Source organism: Doryrhamphus excisus, chromosome 18 (assembly GCF_030265055.1).
Source record: "Doryrhamphus excisus isolate RoL2022-K1 chromosome 18, RoL_Dexc_1.0, whole genome shotgun sequence".
Classification (NCBI taxonomy): domain Eukaryota; kingdom Metazoa; phylum Chordata; class Actinopteri; order Syngnathiformes; family Syngnathidae; genus Doryrhamphus; species Doryrhamphus excisus.
Window position 1 is genome coordinate 13,723,774 of NC_080483.1, and position 21,156 is coordinate 13,744,929.

Below are 21,156 nucleotides of genomic sequence, written 5' to 3' on the forward strand. Positions count from 1 at the left end.
ATGTAGACATTGAAAGGGTGAAGGAAAATACATTTCTGGGGATCACAATAGATGAAAATATGAGCTGGAAACCTCATATTACAAATATACAACATAAGGTGGACAGAAATATTTCAATATTGAACAAAGCAAAATTTGTTTCCAAAAGAAATCACTGAAATCACTGGTTCTACCATATCTTACTTATTGTATGGAAATATGGGCTAATAACTATAAAAGCAATCTTCACTCGCTAAATGTACTGCAAAAAAAAGGTCAGTAAGGATAATTCATAATGCCGCCTACAGAGAACATACTAACTCATTATTTCTAAAATCACAAATACTTCAACTTGCTGATATAGTTCATCTTCAAACAGCTAAAATAATGCATAAGGCTAAAAATAACCAATTAGCTAAAAATGTCATCCAATACTTCTCTACAAGAGAGGAGAAATATGATCTCAGGGAAGAACTACATTTGAAACACTTATATGCTAGGACAACGTTAAAAAGTCATAGCATTTCAGTATGTGGAATCAAACTATGGAATGGATTGAGTAAGGAACTCAAACAATGCACAACGATGAGCCAATTCAAGAAACAATACAAGCAGTTGATGTTTGCTAAATACAAGGATGAAGAGTCTTGAACCAGTCATGATGTGCTATATATATCACTATATTGACACTTACTATGGTACCCATTATGTCATTGGATGCTCATATCACCTCGTACTTGGGTATGTGACAAAAATTAAATTAAATTAAATTAAATTAAATTAAATTAAATTAAATTAAATTAAATTAAATTAAATTAAATTAAATTAAATTAAATTAAATTAAATTAAATTAAATTAAATTAAATTAAATTAAATTAAATTAAATTAAATTAAATTAAAAATGCAGGAAGTGAACAAATGTAACAGTTACTGATTGTAAAAGTACCAGATGGAGGGGTAGGATTTAATAAGCTTTGCTTCTTCCTACTCCTTTTGGACATGTGGAACTGTGAACTGATTATGGGATGCATTCAATTGTAATCTGATGCATGTTCAAATGATATTAAACCATGACCATTACCATTACATACAATGCAGAATGGGTTGTTTCACCCTGCAGATGTCTCCCTTTGAAAAGAATGATCAGTCTTTTACGATCCCAGCTGAGATCACGTGACTGGTATGATATACCCTGGACTGGTTGCCAGTCAGTCACAGTATATACTAAAAAACAAACAACCATTCACACTCACACCAATGGACATGTTGGCTTCTCAAACTAACAGGAAAAGGCAAACGTACACAAAGTGGGGCTATTGTTTACAAGGTGTTTCTCACTTCCTGCTCCAGTCAAGAGAGGACACACCTGTATTCTCATCGATCCAGACAAGCTTCACCAGGTTAGTCGCTACCGAACGTGTCAAAGGGCGTCAACAAATAGGATTTCCCCCTTTCGAGGGAATCCAAGGGCTCTCAGATGAGCAGAACATCTGGCACCATCAGACACATGAGTAAGCAGATTGGCCCCGCAGGTTGGTTGTGACAGCCGACAATGAAGCCGGGACATGTGGGAGAAACAGATACGTACAAGCGCCGCTGCTCAAGCTGTCACTTCAGCTTGGCTTGACACCGTTGGACCCTCCCTGGCACCCACGCCGTCGTGGAGCGCTCCGAGCACCGCTGCCCCGCCGGCACAATGCCAAGCGTTTCATAGCGGAGGACAATCATCGCTGTCGTTCTTTTTCTTCCGGTCGCTCTCAACAGGGCCTCGGCTCCTCCATCACAATCAGTCTCTTTTTGTCCTTCTCTTGCCTTTTTTTTTTTTTTTTTGCTCTGTCGTCACCAGAGGCCGGCAAATAGATCCATTATAATCCACCATTACTTTGTTTTCTTCTTTCTGCACCAGGTCCAAAAGAAGCCTTTTGTTGTGTTTTTATTTTTCTCTAAGCAAACCTCACTCAAACCCAGTAGGTTTAATTTTTTGAAAATTCATAAGTGGCTTATATAAGCATCCCGGATCATTTGGAGGAAGCATCCATCTGTACAAATTTGTCATACATGTGTTTTGGCAAAACTTGTTTTTAACCATTCAGCCTCTAAAAGCGGGCAGCACAGTGGACAAGTGGTTAGCGCGCAGACCTCACAGCTAGGAGACCAGGGTTCAATTCCACTCTCGGCCATCTCTGTGTGGAGTTTGCATGTTCTCCCCCTTGCATGCGTGGGTTTTCTCCGGGTACTCCGTTTTCCTCCCACATTCCAAAAACATGCTAGGTTAATTGGCGACTCCAAATTGTCCATAGGTATGAATGTGAGTGTGAATGGTTGTTTGTCTATATGTGCCCTGTGATTGGCTGGCCACCAGTCCAGGGTGTACCCCGCCTCTCGCCTGAAGACTGCTGGGATAGGCTCCGGCACACCTGTGACCCTCGTGAGGAAAAGCGGTAGAAAATGAATGAATGAATAATATATAAAGGTGGCTATAGGGTTGCTATTTCAAATCTAGAGAGCTCTAATAGTGTTTAAAAACCTCATTGAGAAGGTGAGAGATGGATTTTCTATGATCTGATCTGATAAGCGGTAGAAAATGAATGAATGAATAATATATAAAGGTGGCTATAGGGTTGCTATTTCAAGTCTAGAGAGCTCTAATAGTGTTTAAAAACCTCATTGAGAAGGTGATAGATGGATTTTCAATGATCTGATCTGGTATGATAAGCGGTAGAAAATGAATGAATAATATATAAAGGTGACTATAGGGTTGCTATTTCAAGTCTAGAGAGCTCTAATAGTGTTTAAAAACCTCATTGAGACGGTGATAGTTGGATTTTCTATGATCTGATATGATAAGCGGTAGAAAATGAATGAATGAATAATATATAAAGGTGGCTGTAGGGTTGCTATTTCAAGTCTAGAGAGCTCTAATAGTGTTTCAAAACCTCATTGAGACGGTGATAGATGGATTTTCTATGATCTGATCTGATATGATAAGCGGTAGAAAATGAATGAATAATATATAAAGGTGACTATAGGGTTGCTATTTCAAGTCTAGAGAGCTCTAATAGTGTTTAAAAACCTCATTGAGACGGTGATAGTTGGATTTTCTATGATCTGATATGATAAGCGGTAGAAAATGAATGAATGAATAATATATAAAGGTGGCTGTAGGGTTGCTACTTCAAATCTAGAGAGCTCTAATAGTGTTTAAAAACCTCATTGAGAAGGTGATAGATGGATTTTCTATGATCTGATCTGATAGGATAAGCGGTAGAAAATGAATGAATGAATAATCGCCCGAAGACAGCTGGGATAGGCTCCAGCACCCCCGCGACCCTCGTGAGGAAAAGCGGTAGAAAATGAATGAATGAATGAATGAGCGAGCCTCTAAAAGCCAATAGCTAGTATTCCTGCAAAAAAAACGGCTTCTATTTTAATCAGTGTAGCAATTCACACCAGCCGACACACACACGGGCGTCTGATGTAAAAGATCTATTTTTGATGCATTGACACGTGAATTCAGCAGCATACTAGTAGGAGAAACACAAAATTAACTTCATTTTGCTCAATTCCCCCTTATTACCGTGTGTACCGCGACGCAACTGAAATTGACATGCAGCACACATGTCAGGTATCCTGGGGAATGTTCAATTAAAAAAAAAAAAAACAACCAGCTATGGTGCATTAAAGTACATTATTATACGTACTTGTCTGGCCTGCCGGGCACCTGCAGGCGTAAGCGGCACTTGTTGGCACTCTGGATCTGCTCCTCTTTGATACGAATAAGCCTCTGCAGAGCCAAACACCAGTCCTGGGCCACCGTGGTGTTCAGGTTCTTTGATTAGGAAAAGGAAGTAAACAAGTTTAAAATGACGTTGCTGAAAACATGGTATTTTTTTGTTTCATTGGAATTACCAGAAAATTACATTCATTCATTCATTCATTCATTCATTCATTTCCTACTGCGAGAGGTGGGGTACACCCTGGACTGGTGGCCAGCCAATCACAGGGCACATATAGACAAACAACCATTCACACTCACATTCATACCTATGGACGATTTGGCGTCGCTAATTAACCTAGCATGTTTTTGGAATGTGGGAGGAAACCGGGGTACCCGGAGAAAACTCACGCATGCACGGGGAGAACATGCAAACTCCACACAGAGATGACCGAGGGTGGAATTGAACCCTGGTCTCCTAGCTGTGAGGTCTGCACGCTAACCACTCGACCGCTGTACAACCTACACAATATTATATTAATTCATTTTCTACCACTTATCCTCACGAGGGTCGCGGGGAGTGCTGGAGCCTATCCGAGCTGTCTTCTACACCCTGGACCGGTGGCCAGCCAATCACAGGGCACATGTAGACAAACAACCATTCACACTCACATTCATACCTATGGACAATTTGGAGTCGCTAAATAACCTAGCATGTTTTTGGAATGTGGGAGGAAACCGGAGTACCCGGAAAAAAACCCACGCATGCACGGGGAGAACATGCAAACTCCACACAGAGATGGCCGAGGGTGGAATTGAACTCTGGTCACCTAGCTGTGAGGTCAGCACGCTAACCACTCAACCACCGTGCCCAGAAAATGACATTTAAATGGAAATATCATACAAATATCATAACATATTTCCATTGTAATAAGTACACATTCTGATAGAACTGCTGCTGTGTTGATTTACAGATGTGTATAAATCTTAAATCTGCCTCTGGTTACGGTCAATGTATAAGTGCACCTATGAAAAACAACTTGCATATCAAGACACTTCCTGCAGTAAAACCAACCTGTCCCTGCAGTCAAACAAATCCATTTGGAGAAGCAAATGAGCTGTGCACATTTATTTTCTCTATTAGACTGTAACACTACACTGAGTGGCAGACCGATAGTATCCTGGGGACATGGCGCTGCGTTCGTGCAGGAAGCCAAAGGTGCCACCATTAGCCTAAGAGGCTCTTCTGTGATTGTGGAGTATACCCCCCCAACCCCTCCCCACCCACCATGTTCTCGGTCCCCTCTTCCACCTTTGTTATGTTGTGGATAATATTGTGTTAGCAGTGGAAGACTACTGGGAAGTGTCCTGATTTGAACACCGCAGGAAGCGGCAAGTTTTTTTTTTTTGTTTTTTTTTTGCAGCATAGCAAATATGACACTTGAATCTCATATCAGTAGGGGACCATCTCACAGCCACTTTTGTCACACTGAGATGCACTTACAAGGATGGAAAATTTGGGAAACAAATAGTATACTATAACAATTCCATATAATAAAAATATAGGACACTAGATGAGCTTGAATGACAATCTGTTCTTTTGGGTCACAATGAGGAGATAGAGATATACCTGGTATGTTCCCTGCAGTGTTCCCACCAGCAGAGTCACATCCTCCACCACACAAAGGTCATGCTGTAGTTCCTGCAGTTCTTGGTAGAGCCGCGGAGGACCCAGAATGGATTTACCTAAAACACATTGAAGAGCAATAGAATCAGTATAACAAATGACACTTTGTTATATGTTTCCATGTGATTTTTGTTCATGTGATCATGTGAACAAAAATGTTCACCAAATTTTGCTTCGGTTTCTATACCCTGTGTTAGTGATCATACAATATTGCGTGTAACACACTGTTGTATCACACTGTTCAATCTTGTGGTATTAATATATGTGGATAGAGAAAATACCCAGCATTGCTTGTTTATTCAGACTTCACCATCTTGTCTTCCAAGAGGATGTAATGTCTGTTTTGGTCAAGTAGTTAAAATAAATTGCCCGCAAAAAATGCGACTTATACTCCAGTGCGACTTATGTATGTTTTTTTCTACATAATTATGCATTTCTGGCATAGAAAATATGTTAAAATAAAATACATACAAAAAAATACATACAAAAAAATACAAAAATAGATAGAAAATCCAGAAAATACGGTTTACAGTCAAGTAGTTTGGAAAATAAATTACCCACCAAAATTGCAACTTAAACTCCAGTGCGTCTTATGTATGTTTTTTTCTACATAATTATGCATTTCTGGCATAGAAAATACGTTAAAATAAAATACATACAAAAAAATACAAAAATACATAGAAAAGCCAGAAAATACGGTTTAAAAAATACATTTAAAAAATACATAGAAAATCCAGAAAATACAGTTTACGGTCAAGTAGTTTGGAAAATAAATTACCCACAAAAAATGGGACTTATACTCCAGTGCGACTTATATATGTTTTTTTCTACATAATTACGCATTTCTAATATGGAAAATACGTTAAAATAAAATACATACAAAAAAATACATAAAAAAAAACAGATTAACACACTACCTTTGCCATCTGACTGCTAGCATGTAACTGAAGTGATGAGCGCCCCAATTTCAGGTCAAAATTTAATTTTTTTTTTTAAACAGGAATTATTTCCAGGCTTTTCTGGGCCACAAAAAAAATGTGGTGGGCTGCATCTAGCCCCTGGCAAAAAGTGAAAAGAAATTAGAATTTAAAATTATTTAAATGTACTTGTAGCTAAAGTGAAGCGAAAAAGGTCAATATATTTAGTTGGATGCAGGCCAAAACTGCCACCATTTGCCCTATTTACTGCAATATGCATACTAACATGTCTTATACTAATATTACTGCTGTATGATGTATAGTGTGTTAATGCAGACTTTCAGCTAATGAACACTGGGATTTAGAGACAATAATGTATGCCATTTCAAGTCAAAGTATAGAAAAGAGGGCTTGTGTTGATCCCAAAGCGCAGAGCTACAAATAGAAAAGGTCTGGTACACGCATGGATCGATCGTCATCATTACTAGTGGAGCTCCAGCGCTCCAATGTAGAAACTGTTATTCAGGGCTATGATGCCCTTTGCTGGGCTAGAAGGAATGCAGGTGTCTTATTAGACGCAAAACTCGGCATCGATTTGCAGCTGAGCGTTACCGTCTCCTTCCCCGGCGGCACCTGTCCCAGCTCCCCCGGCACCATATCTCTCCAGCCGTAGGCACTTCTCGCAGTGCCTAATTAAATTCTGAAGGTAGATTTGACTGGCGAGGTGTTGCGCGGGGCTACCACTACCACATAATCAAGTTGAAGAAGATCATGCACAGCAGAAGGTGGGTTTAGTGACGCACGCTCCCCCCTTGGGAGGCCTGTCGTCTATCCTTGTGGAGAAAAGGGAATTCAAGCGTTGGAGGATATGTTTAAACCAGGGGTCTCAAACACGCGGCCCGAGGGCCAAATGTGGCCCGCAGGAAACGAGTTTGAGGCCCCCGTTTTGATATGAAAGTTTAATATTAGTGCGGCCCGCGCAAGTTTGATATGGATGCTGTATGGTATCATGTACCCAGACAAAAATTATTACGTTTGATTAATGTTCATGTTAAAGGTTAAATAACTGTTAATAGTTAACCTCCCTATGCGTGTGGAAGTGGTAAGTTTTTGGCTATTTAAGTTATCATGTACCCAGAAAAAATTATTACGTTTGATTAATGTTCATGTTAAAGGTTAAATAACTGTTAATAGTTAACCTCCCTATCCGTGTGGAAGTGGTAGGTTTTTGGCTATTTAAGTTATCATGTACCCAGACAAAAATTATTACGTTTGATTAATGTTCGTGTTAAAGGTTAAATAACTGTTAATAGTTATCCTCCCTATCCGTGTGGAAGTGGTAAGTTTTTGGCTATTTAAGTTTAAAGGAAATAACTTGAAGGCTACCGTTTTAGGTCGCTAGCTCTCTAGTTTGCGAGTTAGCATGTGTCTCAAGACCCTGCAGTTGCGCAATATGTTGTAAATAAAAAAAGAGTATAAATGTGACTATAGTCGTGTTTTGTCATGTCTACAGGGCTCTAATAATGCTTTGTTCATTTTAATCTGAAAAAAATAATTTGTCTACCCACCAACTATATGTGGTTTCTTAAGTTTTTATTATTTGCCGTTTTATTATTATTATTATATTTATTTATTTATTACTGATTGATTGGTTTTCTTTATTCTTGATTTGTTTATTTATTTTTCATCTTATTTTGTGTAGAAAAATAAAAATTAAGATATTTGAGAACAGTGGAATCTTTTATAAGAGCTTTTCTTGTGGAAAATCGCAACCAAAGCAAAGTTTATTCATTTTTCTGTTTTTAATAAATGTATTTTTGGGGGGGGGGACCTGTTGCGGCCCAATCTCGCCCAGACCCTAGCTCCAGTGGCCCTCAAGTAAATTGAGTTTGAGACCCCTGGTTTAATGCTCATTTAACATGAAAGATGTAAATAGAAGATATAAATATATGGGTTATATATAATAAATGGGCTTTATGGGATCCCTAACACAGGAAGCTTGTGACATCGGACATGTGTGAGGAAATCAATAGGTGTGAAGAAGATAACATTGCACCGTACGAGAGGATTGCCTGGACTTCTGCACAAGTTCACCGAATCCTCCGGAGACCCCCTGTTGGCTACAGCAAGAGAGGTGAATGTGCTGAGTTGTAATCCAGCTTAATCCTGTGAGGACGAATATGGTTTTCACGCTCGCAAATGGATGTCTACGGGCAGCCGGCTCACCGCCGCAGAGCCACAGGGTCTAAACCTGCTTTCTCTCCGTTAAGTCTGCAATTCCGGCCTGACCGTCGCCGGTGGATTTGAAGACAATGTCGAATGGAACACCTGAATAAAAACCTTTTGTCTGATTCTCATTCAAAGCCTGCTGAAACACATCAGACAACAAATGGGAGATGTAATGTCAAGTAATGCATGTACTAAATACTGTGTTGTGTATAATCATATTATATTATTATTATTATATATTATAATCATATATTAGGAGCTTAAGAGTGTGCCACACATTTTGTAGAGAAACACACAATAACATTAGCATGCTAAACTAGACTACACTTTTGCAAATTTTTACTTTGCTTATGTTAGAGTTAGTGCTGCACGGTGGTCGAGTGGTTAGCGCGCAGACCTCACAGCTACGAGACGAGGGTTCAATTCCATTTGAAAAAAGGATATGATACATTTCATTACAACCAGAGGACCGGTTTTGAACTAGTTCAAGGGGACTCATTTTCGACCTTTTCCGCACATAATGTTTTCTAGATCTTCCAGAATCTGCAACTATTCCAGCTGTGTTTACTTGGATAATTTATTCACCCCACGCCCACTCCGCTGTGATTGGTCACACTCCAAAGAGTTCCCCAAGACTTCCGGACTGCTTCCGAACCCCACTTTCTAATTTTGTCGGTATTGGAGTTCATAAGGCTGCACGGCGGTCGAGTGGTTAGCGTGCAAACCTCACAGCTAGAAGACGAGGGTTCAATTCCATTTGAAAAAAGGATATGATACATTTCATTACAATCAGAGGACCGGTTTTGAACTAGTTCAAGGGGACTCATTTTCAACCTTTTGCATTTTGAGTTGTGACTCCGAGATGAGGGTTCAATTCCACCCTTGGCCATCTCTGTGTGGAGTTTGCATGTTTTCCCCGTGCATGCGTGTGTTTTCTCCGGGTACTCCGGTTTCCTCCCACATTCCAAAAACATGCTAGGTTAATTAGCGACTCCAAATTGTCCATAGGTATGAATGTGAGTGTGAATGGTTGTTTGTCTATATGTGCCCTGTGATTGGCTGGCCACCAGTCCAGGGTGTACCCCGCCTCTCGCCTGAAGACTGCTGGGATAGACTCCAGCACCCCCCGCAACCCTCGTGAGGAAAAGCGCTAAAAATGAATGAATGAATAATATATAAAGGTGGCTATAGGGTTGCTATTTCAAGTCTAGAGAGCTCTAATAGTGTTTAAAACCTCATTGAGAAGGTGATAGATGGATTCTCTATGATCTGATCTGATATGATAAGCGGTAAAAATGAGTGAATGAATAATATATAAAGGTGGATATAGGGTTGCTATTTCAAGTCTTCAGAGCTCTAATAGTGTTTCAAAACCTCATTGAGAAGGTGATAGTTGGATTTTCTATGATCTGATATGATAAGCGGTAGAAAATGAATGAATGAATAATATATAAAGGTGGCTATAGGGTTGCTATTTCAAGTCTAGAGAGCTCTAATAGTGTTTCAAAACCTCATTGAGACGGTGATAGTTGGATTTTCTATGATCTGATATGATATGATAAGCGGTAGAAAATGAATGAATAATAATATATAAGGGTGGCTATAGGGTTGCTATTTCAAGTCTAGAGAGCTCTAATAGTGTTTCAAAACCTCCTTGAGACGGTGATAGTTGGATTTTCCATGATCTGATCTGATAAGCAGTAAAAAATGAATGAATGAATAATATATAAAGGTGGCTATAGGGTTGCTATTTCAAGTCTAGAGAGCTCTAATAGTGTTTCAAAACCTCATTGAGAAGGTGATAGATGGATTTTCTATGATCTGATCTGATAAGCGGTAGAATGAATGAATGAATGTCCGAATTACAAAAAACATGACATCCTGACTCAGCATTTTATTGCCCCTTGCAGGAGTCCAGATGTATCTGCAACCTCAAACTGCGCCGACACTCCAATTCTACAACGGGGCAGCGTGGGATGAGCATATCAAACTCTAAGTAGCGCAACTGGCTCCTTAATTGGGCCTGGAAAATGGTGGAGCAATCTCTGCAGATTGATGACTGCACTCTGGACGCATTTGTGGTCTATCAGGGAGTGAAATGAGACGACGGTGATGTTACAGCAGGGGGCTGTCTACCCCCGCATCTCTCGTCGAGATAAAGCGCCCCGGCCTGGCGAGGGAACAAGTGGCCGTCATCGCTATCCTCCTCACAAACACGTCCTCAATCAGAGTGACAAGCACAGCGGTTGCTCTCCACGGGACACTTGAGGACGGAAACAGATTAGCCTTGCTGAGTCACACTAAAAGTCAGTCCGAGTGATGAGATTAACTCAAAGAAGACACATGTGGGACGTGGATGAAAAGCATAAGCTCGCTTTATCTTAGCTTCCACTTACCTGAGGCGTGGGTGACGCTTTGCCGCTTGGCGCCGCTTTGCTGGAACGCGCCGTCTTTGCTCTGGCAGGCCTCCTGACCCACTTCCACTACCTGCACCTGCTGCAAGGGGGCGCTCCACTTCATGGTGTACTTGGGCCCGACTGGGACCAGGCTGCTGATATCTGGTGACCCCCTGTGGGAGATGAAATAATAATAAGTCATAATAAACCTGGGGAAAGGGGATTAGGATCCAACCATTCACTTACTTGGGAATTTATGGTAATGGTTTAATTTCATTTGAACATGCATCAGATTACAATTGAATGCATCACATAATCAGTTCACAGTTCCACATGTCCAAAAGGAGTAGGAAGAAGCAAAGCTTATTAAATCCTACCCCTCCATCTGGTACTTTTACAATCAGTAACTGTTACATTTGTTCACTTCCTGCTTTCATAATTTTTATTTTATTTTATTTTTTGTCCCGTACCGAAGTATGAGGTGATATGACCATAAAATGACATAATGGTTACCATAGTAACTTTTTAACTTTTTTTTTTAACTTCTTGTAGAGAAGTATTGGATGACATTTTTAGCTAATTGGTTATTTTTTAGCCTTATGTATTATTTTAGCTGTTTGAAGATGAACTATATCAGCAAGTTGAAGTATTTGTGATTTTAGAAATAAGGAGTTAGTATGTTCCCTGTAGGCGCCATTATGAATTATCCTTACTGACCTTTTTTGCAGTGCATTTAGCGAGTGAAGATTGCTTTTATAGTTATTAGCCCATATTTCCACACAATAAGTAAGATATGGTAGAACCAATGATTTCAGTGATTTCTGATTGAGAAGAAATTTTGCTTTGTTCAATATTGAAATATTTCTTGCCGCCTTATGTTGTATCTTTGTAATATGATGTTTCCAGCTCATATTTTCATCTATTGTGATCCTCAGAAATTTATTTTCCTTCAATTTAGTCTTCATGGACCACATTTTTGTAAACATCCTCGATTATGCTCACTTATGTTCACTTATACAATATTTTGCAAATATTCAAAACAATTCAGTCATCAGTTAAGAAGGCAAATGTTTATATTTGGTAAATATCAAAGACATTAAGACTTTTACAAACTTAACATAGTATGTGTTTCTGTAAATAGGATTTAGATGTAGAATATCCAGAACAGCACCGCATGCTGCGAAGTGGTACTCATTGCCATTCATGTATTCGTGCAATCACACAGACAATCAACATCGTGATCAGTTTGTCGAGCTACTGGAGGGCAGGCAAAGTCAACTTTGGGACTGGAGTGAAATGATACATGGAGCGATCATTACTTTGACAAGAGGGCTTTAAGCTGCATCTTTCACAGGAGCTTGCAAAAAAAAAAAAAAAAAAAATCAAAATAAAATCCCTCTCACTGCTTTACCAGATGAGACTGATGGTTCTGTCAAAGATGATTCACTAGAAAGAGAACCGACAAGATGTTCTGTGTCACTAAGCAACTAATGTAGGCCTTCTGTAGCTGTCATTAGGCATTCTAGCATTTGTTTATAGCTGATAAAACTCCTGCACGCTCAGATAACGCTCAAAACCCTCGCAGACATTCGCTGCGCTACTCCAGAATATCCTCGGAGCGTCACATTAGAGCATCACGTAACCTAATTTGTCGCTAGTCTCCTTTGCACCTCCGTGCGGGGGGGCCAACGCGTGAGCAGAACTTACTTGACATTTATGTTGGCGCAGATTAAGACGTCATCAAAGAGGAAGACCTTGCGTTCCTTGGATTTGAGCACTTGTCCCCGCTCGCCGTATACGGTCTCGATAAGAGTCTCGCACTGGACCAAGGACCCCTGCTCCAGGTTCAGTTGCTGCAAGGGACACTTACATCAGTTGGATCAGAGGTGTAAGGATTGCACAACAAAAGGTCTTGTCCTCCATACTAGCTATCTGCCTGGAGGACACAAAGGTCAGGCCCACATGACCATGTGGCTCATGAGGGATTTGCACCTGAAGGTCATTTGCAAACAGACTGGGGGACAGTCAAGACAAACTTCTTGTAGCTGCAAATACATACAGTACTATGCAAGAGTTGGAAGTACTAGGACAGATACATAGAATTATAATTAGCAGTGTTACACAAACAAGCTGTTTTCAAAGAAACTATAACAAAGGTGTTTTAAATGCAGCTCAGGGGCCCACGACTTGTTTATTATTGTCTCGCAGCAGGTTGTAGAAATTAAGAAAAATTAAAAAAAAATTGTAATTAACCTGCAAAAATGGGTCACCATGTGTAAAAAGCTAAAATGGTGATACTAATAATTAACAACACTAAGCTTTGCCTTTAAATATATTGGAATACATTTTCCTCAACTTTTCATGAATTAAAAAATATACATTGCAATATGTATATTATATATACATGCAATTTGTGGGAAAAAAAGGGAAAGAGTGGTTAGCACGCAGGTCTCACAGATAGCAGACCCGAGTTCAATTCCATCCTCAGCCATCTCTGTGTGGAGTTTGCATGTTCTCTTCCGGTTTCCTCCCACATTTCAAAAACATGCTAGGTAGAAAATGACTACATAAAAATATAGAGTACTTACAGTATATAAGGTCTCCTAGTAGTTAGTCGTGTGTATACTTTGAACTTGTCCATGGTTTATTTAAAAAAATGACCTGGCTTTTAACGGACCTCTCACTTCAGAGGTCACAGTGAAATATTGAAGTATACAGCGGTGTGCGCTCAAGTGAGTTTATCATGAAAGTTAGCAAGAGTAAACCCAACCACCCACTTTTTCACAGTATTCTGCCTCCTTATGGTTTGGATAAACGTTGGAGCACTGGCTTCATCAAATACTTCAAATGGGACTATATATGGTGGGTAAAAATCATATTATACTACATTCATGCTTTTATCTTGTTTTAAAAAAGGGTATAGGTCAGGGGTCTCAAACACGCGGCCCGCGGGCCAAATGTGGCCCGCAGGACACATGCATGCGTGGGTTTTCTCCAAATTGTCCATAGGTATGAATGTGAGTGTGAATGGTTGTTTGTCTATATGTGCCCTGTGATTGGCTGGCCACCAGTCCAGGGTGTACCCCGCCTCTCGCCTGAAGACAGCTGGGATAGGCTCCAGCACCCCCGTGACCCTCGTGAGGACAAGCGGTAGAAAATGAATGAATGAATCAATGAAAGATTGTTAACCGGCAGCACAGTGGTCAAGTGGTTAGCGCGCAGACCTAGGAGTTGAATGTTTTTAGTTATCATTGTCGAGGAGACCCGAGTTCAATTCCACCGTCTGTGTGGAGTTTGCATGTTCTCCCCGTGCATGCGTGGGTTTTCTTCCGGGTACTCCGGTTTCCTCCCACATTCCAAAAACATGCTAGGTTAATTAGCGACTCCAAATTGTCCATAGGTATGAATGTGAGTGTGAATGGTTGTTTGTCTATATGTGCCCTGTGATTGGCTGGCGACCAGTCCAGGGTGTAGAAGACAGCTGGGATAGGCTCCAGCACTCCCCGCGACCCTCGTGAGGATGAGCGGTAGAAAATGAATTAATATAATATTGTGTAGGTTGCACAGCGGTCGAGTGGTTAGCGTGCAGACCTCGCCTAGCCGGTGGAAGATATCTATTCCAGTTTATTATCAAACAATTTCATGAAAACACTGCATATAGATGGACAAATTGTAATGATTTCAAAATTGAGCATAAAGAATACAGATGTATCGAGGCTTTGTTAAAGGAGCCTCTTCACACACACACCAGTTTAAGCACCCAATAAAAGCCTTAGAGGAAGCATTTTTATCTCTTTATCCAGCTTCTTTTATGAGTGCCTAAATCAATACGTCCACTTTCATGCAATAGGCGCCAATCTGAAGCTCATCTCACTATCCTGCCAGGAGCACCAAGTCCAATTCCAATATGGATTCCAGCTCTGGATAATCTGATGTTTGTGTCTGCCTTTTTAACGTCGGTTCCGCCACACGCAGTGCGGTGATGCATCTTCGCCCGTATAGAACGTCCTGTCTATACCGCAGCAAGACGGTGTCTCGCTTCGGGGCCGGAGCCCATAAACGGAGTGATAGGTGGTTTAATGGCTTCCTTCAAGAAGATGGCTGCTGTAAGACTGTACCCTTCAAGTATTCAGTATCGGAGTACAATGGGCTTTTGCGGCTTGTGTGTGTCTGTGTGTGTGTGTGTGTGTGTGTGTGAGACGCCGTTATCTGTACTATCCGGCCAACGTAGACAGTTTGAGGCGATGAATGAATATTTCATTGGGCAGTTATAGGGGCAATAGAAGAGGCAGTCTCCCTTTCTGCAGTGTCACTGCAGCAATTTTAAGTGTGTGAGGAATAAAGGAGGATTGGCCGAATCAGCTCATCTCAGAGTCTTGAAGAAGCATCCACTGACAGGAAGGAGGAAGGATGGCGGGAGGGAGAGATTTCGCATTGGTCGGGGGGGATGCAATCATACTATAGAAGGAGAGTAGGTCTAAGTAGAATAAATAAGCAAGGAGAAAAGGAGAAAGCTCTCTAGAGTTTCCAATTAAATGTCTCATTTAGCGTCTAATTCTTTTCATACAATGCAGTGTTGTTCAGATGTGCAGCTGCAGGACGCTAATGGAGAGGAAACGTTTCAACCATCGCCTTGTTGGTACCAAAAGAGGCAGAAGCAGGCAACCTGGGAGATTGTTATTCAAAATAAATAAAAAATAAATAATTTGTATGACAGGCTGCACGGTGTTCGAGTGGTTACTGCGCAGACCTCACAGCTACGAGACCAGGGTTCAATCCCACCCTCGGCCATCTCTGTGTGGAGTTTGCATGTTCTCCCCGTGCATGCGTGGGTTTTCTCCGGGTACTCCGGTTTCTTCCCACATTCCAAAAACATGCTAGGTTAATTGGCGACTCCAAATTGTCCATAGGTATGAATGTGAGTGTGAATGGTTGTTTGTCTATATGTGCCCTGTGATTGGCTGGCCACCAGTCACCAGGGTGCACCCCGCCTCTCGCCTGAAGACAGCTGGGATAGGCCCCAGCATGTCCAACATGATAGAGTGAAAAGAAGTTATCCTCCTATTGCGTGTGGAAGTGGTACGATTTTGGCTTTTTTGTTTTGTCTTTGGGCTGCACGGCGGTTGAGTGGTTAGCGCGCAGACCTCACAGCTAGGAGACCCGAGTTAAATCCCACCCTCGGCCATCTCTGTGTGGAGTTTGCATGTTCTCTCTCATGTGCATGCGTGGGTTTTCTCCGGGTACTCCGGTCTCCGGTTTCCTCCCACATTCCAAAAACATGCTAGGTTAATTGGCGACTCCAAATTGTCCATAGGAAATGAATATGAGTGTGAATGGTTGTTTGTCTATATGTGCCCTGTGACTACATATATATATATATATATATATATTGGGTAATAGTATATGGCTGGGGATGTTTTTTTTTGTGTCATCACCTTACTGAGCAGACGATCGCTGACGCTGCGAGCGAGCTGCTGAGTCTCCGCAATCTGGTCGGCGACTCGTTTCTGCTCGTTGAGCTTCTCAGCCAACGTCTCCAGCTCGGTAAGGGCGAGCTGCAGGGGTAGGCGGTCCACGTGGCCCTTAGGTGTGTTTTTGAGCATGTCCTAAAAGGAAGCAATTGTTTATAAATCAATGATACCTAAGAACAACACAGTGGATCCTAAGATTGATCTAATATGGATGCAAAATGTTTATGACAAAAGTGCGGAAATTTGGTGTCTATGAAGGTGTACCATTTGGTGTTGATCCAAAATACAAATGTTGTGGAACATAACTTCTACATTACATTACCTCTGTCATGTATTTCAGTACCCCAATTGAGTCAATATACGCTGTAGGAGTGATGGCTTCAAGAAGCACATCAGCATCCCCGTACCTGCAGCAGCAGTATGAACTGTGGAAATCGCTGAATGGGCTTCACCATCAGGCCGTAGAGAGTGATACGGTCCACGCTGGATGCCTGCTTCTTCTGGCGTAGGAAAAGACAAAAGTGGAACATTTTCAAACACAAAGTGCCGACGGAGTTGCTGGCAGAAAATATTATCTCTACAGATCATACATGGATGTGCGAGTGGGTGAGGAAGTGGAGATGTGATATGAACGTTTGAAAAGTTTTTCTTTCATCTATTGCTGTGCAACGAGTTCCTTGAGAACATACAGTACGTAGCAGACCCTTTAGAGGTATTTTATATAACGGAAAAAAAAAATAAGGAAAGAGCATGACCTCTTTTAAACTTCAAGGTGACGCAGCGTGCGCTCGTGTTTTTTCTGAAATGTGCTTTCTACGGCTGTAATTACAGATGAAGTAATAGTATACCTTGTACAACTATTGCATACTCTACTACTACACTCCAAAATGAGAGTAGGAAGGAACTATTGCATACTCTACTACAGTAAACCTCGGATATATCGGAAATTCGCTCACAACGGACAGATAAAAAAGAACCGATTTTTCTGTAATGCATTTCCAATAAAAATTCATTACATATATCGGATTTTTTATAACGGATTTCGCCTATTTCGGACAAAATCTCCAGTCCCGTTCCAATGCATTTCCATTAAATTTCCCTCGCATATATCGGATGGCCGCATCGTGGCGCTCCGATTCGCCGAATCGTGACAGGCCGCTATACGACGTCATTTGCAGCGTTTGCAGCATTGCCTGCGTGTCCAGGTACATTGGAAACATAGTCAAGGAAGTGCCTTTTTATAACGGATAAAATCCGATTTACGCATATACCGGATATAAATCCGATATATGCGTAAAACGGAAATTTTCCGGTATACGCATATAACGGATTTCGCTTATATCGGACAAAACCAGTGGGAACAATTGAATCCGATATATCCGAGGTTTACTGTACTACACTCCAAAATGAGAGTAGGAAGCAGGGATGCTGATGAGGGGTCCTGGCAGGTCGCATTAAGTCCTGGAAGTCAATGATTGGTCAGGTAGATCATACGCCAATCTGATTCTTTTATTATTATACAAAATTGAGTCAATCATCAAAGCGAAAATGACAACCAGGGGTGGTCTCTTGTCGTTATTTCTTAGCAACAAGAGTAGTTTTATCCCGGGTACTGACCTTCTGTTTGGGAAATTCAGCTCTAAAAAACTATTTTGTGCTTGCCACAGGTTCATGCCTTCAAAATCAATTTGTGAGCTTCTCTATTTACATTAAAAAAAAAACAAAATAGAGGACAGCTGCAGGAGTCAAGATTAGATCTAAGCGGAACAGACGAGATGCTGCATACTTCAATGTGTAAAGCTCCGCAAAGGGAAAAAATATCACCATTTATATCTCATAGTGTTTGGAAGCAATGTCAAATGGAGTGGTGTGTTTATTTCCTGAGAGAGTTTATTTTTTATTTATGTTTTTTTTTTATATCCAGAGGCTTCTCTTCGCAACTGTTAATCGATCTAACGGATCCATACCCTCGGTGGAAGGTGTTGAATCAGGACCAGTTTGCAAGTTTCCTTTCTGTGAGAAGCAGAGGAGGTGATGGACGTTTTATTTCATACAGAACAGGTCCATGCCTTCTTCTTTTATGAATGAAGATAAACATATTTTATTGACCTTATTTTACAAATTCTCTTCATCATATACAGACGAGCAAGGGTCATGTAAAAGCCTTTAATTTTTTTAAAAATCAACAAGGCGCCTTATAATTCAGTGTGCCTTGTGTGCACTGAGTTTGAAAAATCAGTAAGAATATTGTATATAAAATAAAATAAAATAAAATATAAAATAATACAGTAATATAATATAATATAGCAATATAATATAATATAGCAATATAATATATTCATTCATTTATTCATTTTCTACCGCTTTTCCTCACGAGTTTAATATAATACAATATAATATAACAATACAGTAATATAATATAATATAGCAATATAATATATTCATTCATTCATTCATTTTCTACCGTTTTTCCTCACGAATATAATAATATAATATAATATAATATAATATAATGTAATGTAATGTAATGTAATGTAATGTAATGTAATGTAATGTAATATAATATAATATAATATAATATAATATAGCACGGTGGTCTAGGGGTTAGCGCACAGACCTCACAGCTAGGAGACCAGGGTTCAATTCCACCCTCGGGCATCTCTGTGTGGAGTTTGAAAGGAGTTTTTCCAAAAAATTGTCTATATGTGCCCTGTGATTGGCTGGCCACCAGTCCAGGGTGTACCCCGCCTTACGCCCGAAGACAGCTGGGATTGGTTCCAGCACCCCCCGCGACCCTCGTGAGGAAAAAGCGGTAGAAAATGAATGAATATAATATAATATAATATAATATAATATAATATAATATAATATAATATAATATAATATAATATAATATAATATAATAATGTAATGTAATGTAATGTAATGTAATGTAATGTAATGTAATGCTACTTCAGCCCTTGTTTGAGGACATAGGACATATATTTCCAAACTATAAAAGGTGCCTACAACTAATAGGACACTTTTTTTTTTTACAGCTGCAGGCCATCTATAAGGCGTATAAAAGCTAAGTTTTAGAAGTATAAGTTTGTCTCCTTAGAAAGCTAAGAAGTATGCATTATTAAAGCCTTTAAAGCTTAGGGGAGAAGTCACCATCAACTCAACACTACAAAGGAAGACAAACAACATAATAACACCCAACGGGGCAGTCCTTAGTTGTGAAAGCGCCTTAAAAACAGAAGCTCACCTTTAGGAATTCCAGAAAGGCGGGTTTGGATAGGCAGGCCTTTTTAATGAGAGCCATGGCGTTGGTGAAGTTGTTCACGTAGTCGCTGTACACATCCAGCACCATGGACTTGGAGAACTGCAGACACAACCAAGGGCATCTTATTTGCGGCATAAATATACTATATGATGGGGAAATAACCGGTGACATGAACATTAAAGTTTCCTACTTTGGAAAACTGGTTCTCAACTGGTTGTTTGGGAACCAAAAGTGGGTCACATCCATTCTGCCATTCTGGGTGGGTCGCAGACAGCGACTAAATATGATATTAAAATATGCAATATACAACCAATGCTTGAGATGTCTGACTTTTATGAATATTTTAGTTATTTTCTCGTATGGTGGTATATATTCATTACACAGTTATATGTGAAATACATAATTTGATTTGTGGTCTCATTTACTGCAATTTTGACATTTAATTTCAAATTATGCATTATTTGTATGCATGCCATAAGATTCTTGCTCATTTTGTCAACAAAAACCATGTACCACGGGCATGTAATTATGTGTATTAATGTTTCAAAAAATGACGAGCTCCGTTGCAAAATAAATGTGCTTCTTTTTTTTTCTTTTTCCACTCAGAATCTTCTAAAACGTTCCTTATATTAAAGCCTTAAAACACAACATGGAGAAAATATACCCATCGATCCCAAGTCGCGCACACATAACCACTTTAGAGTGCTAAACTAAGCTAACCCCTGCTAGCTTCCATTGACACTATGTAAGAGCTAACTTTCACCAGCATTTATCACCAAATAATTCCCCAAGCAAGCGTTCCTTCTCTTCACAGCATTTAATTCATCAACTCGGTTTGTTTACATTGTTTACAGGTGTATAAAAAATATCATCCAACACTAACTGCAACAATATGTTTTAACAAGGATACGAAAACGCTACTGTACAGCCACTGAGCAGATGTGCCAATGCATTTTTCCAAAGGAAAAAATAATTTAAATAGTATTTATTTGTTATTTCTTATTTATTTACTGGTGATGCAAATGTAGGAGTCTATGCCAGTGATTTGCTGTAGAGTGTTGGTTGAATTCCTCTTCCTTGACCTCTTTGCTAAGATTTTAGGGTAGGGAAAAAGTTTGTTTATATATATTCTTAAAGGGGTCGCTGCTAAGAGGCAATCTTATTTATAGATTAATCAAAATAATAAATCCACCCATTAATCGGTTATTAAAATACTAATTAGTTGCTGCCCTAGTTCAATCCACTCCAGACAGCCTTGAGTGTGTGTGTGTGTTGGGTTGACCAAAATGAACGCCTGATCGAGCTTTCCAGGCACTTTCTTCCAGGATGCACTTTTTTTTTTTTTTTAAAAAAAGGTCAATTCTATCCAGCACTTTCTTTTTCCACCGAGGCCTCATTTGGCACTCAGTCTAAGGATAGCAATAAAGCGGCACTGTGATGCTCAGCAGAGAATTATCGGGTCAAACCCACCCTGCTGATGGACAAATAATGAGTGGG

General features: G+C 40.1%; 1 protein-coding gene across 2 annotated transcripts in view; it reads right to left on the minus strand.

The window, feature by feature from the left end:
- arhgef10la (Rho guanine nucleotide exchange factor (GEF) 10-like a) overlaps positions 1 to 21,156 on the minus strand; it is a 122,760-nt gene that overhangs the window by 65,058 nt on the left and 36,546 nt on the right. For both annotated transcript variants that reach the window (XM_058054589.1, XM_058054590.1), the window contains 7 exons: positions 19,642 to 19,758; positions 16,802 to 16,894; positions 16,359 to 16,529; positions 12,631 to 12,776; positions 10,924 to 11,096; positions 5,325 to 5,440; positions 3,681 to 3,808 (listed from right to left, as the gene is read on the minus strand). In XM_058054589.1, coding sequence (XP_057910572.1) covers positions 3,681 to 3,808; positions 5,325 to 5,440; positions 10,924 to 11,096; positions 12,631 to 12,776; positions 16,359 to 16,529; positions 16,802 to 16,894; positions 19,642 to 19,758 — 944 coding nt within the window. The remainder of the gene's footprint in view (positions 1 to 3,680; positions 3,809 to 5,324; positions 5,441 to 10,923; positions 11,097 to 12,630; positions 12,777 to 16,358; positions 16,530 to 16,801; positions 16,895 to 19,641; positions 19,759 to 21,156) is intronic.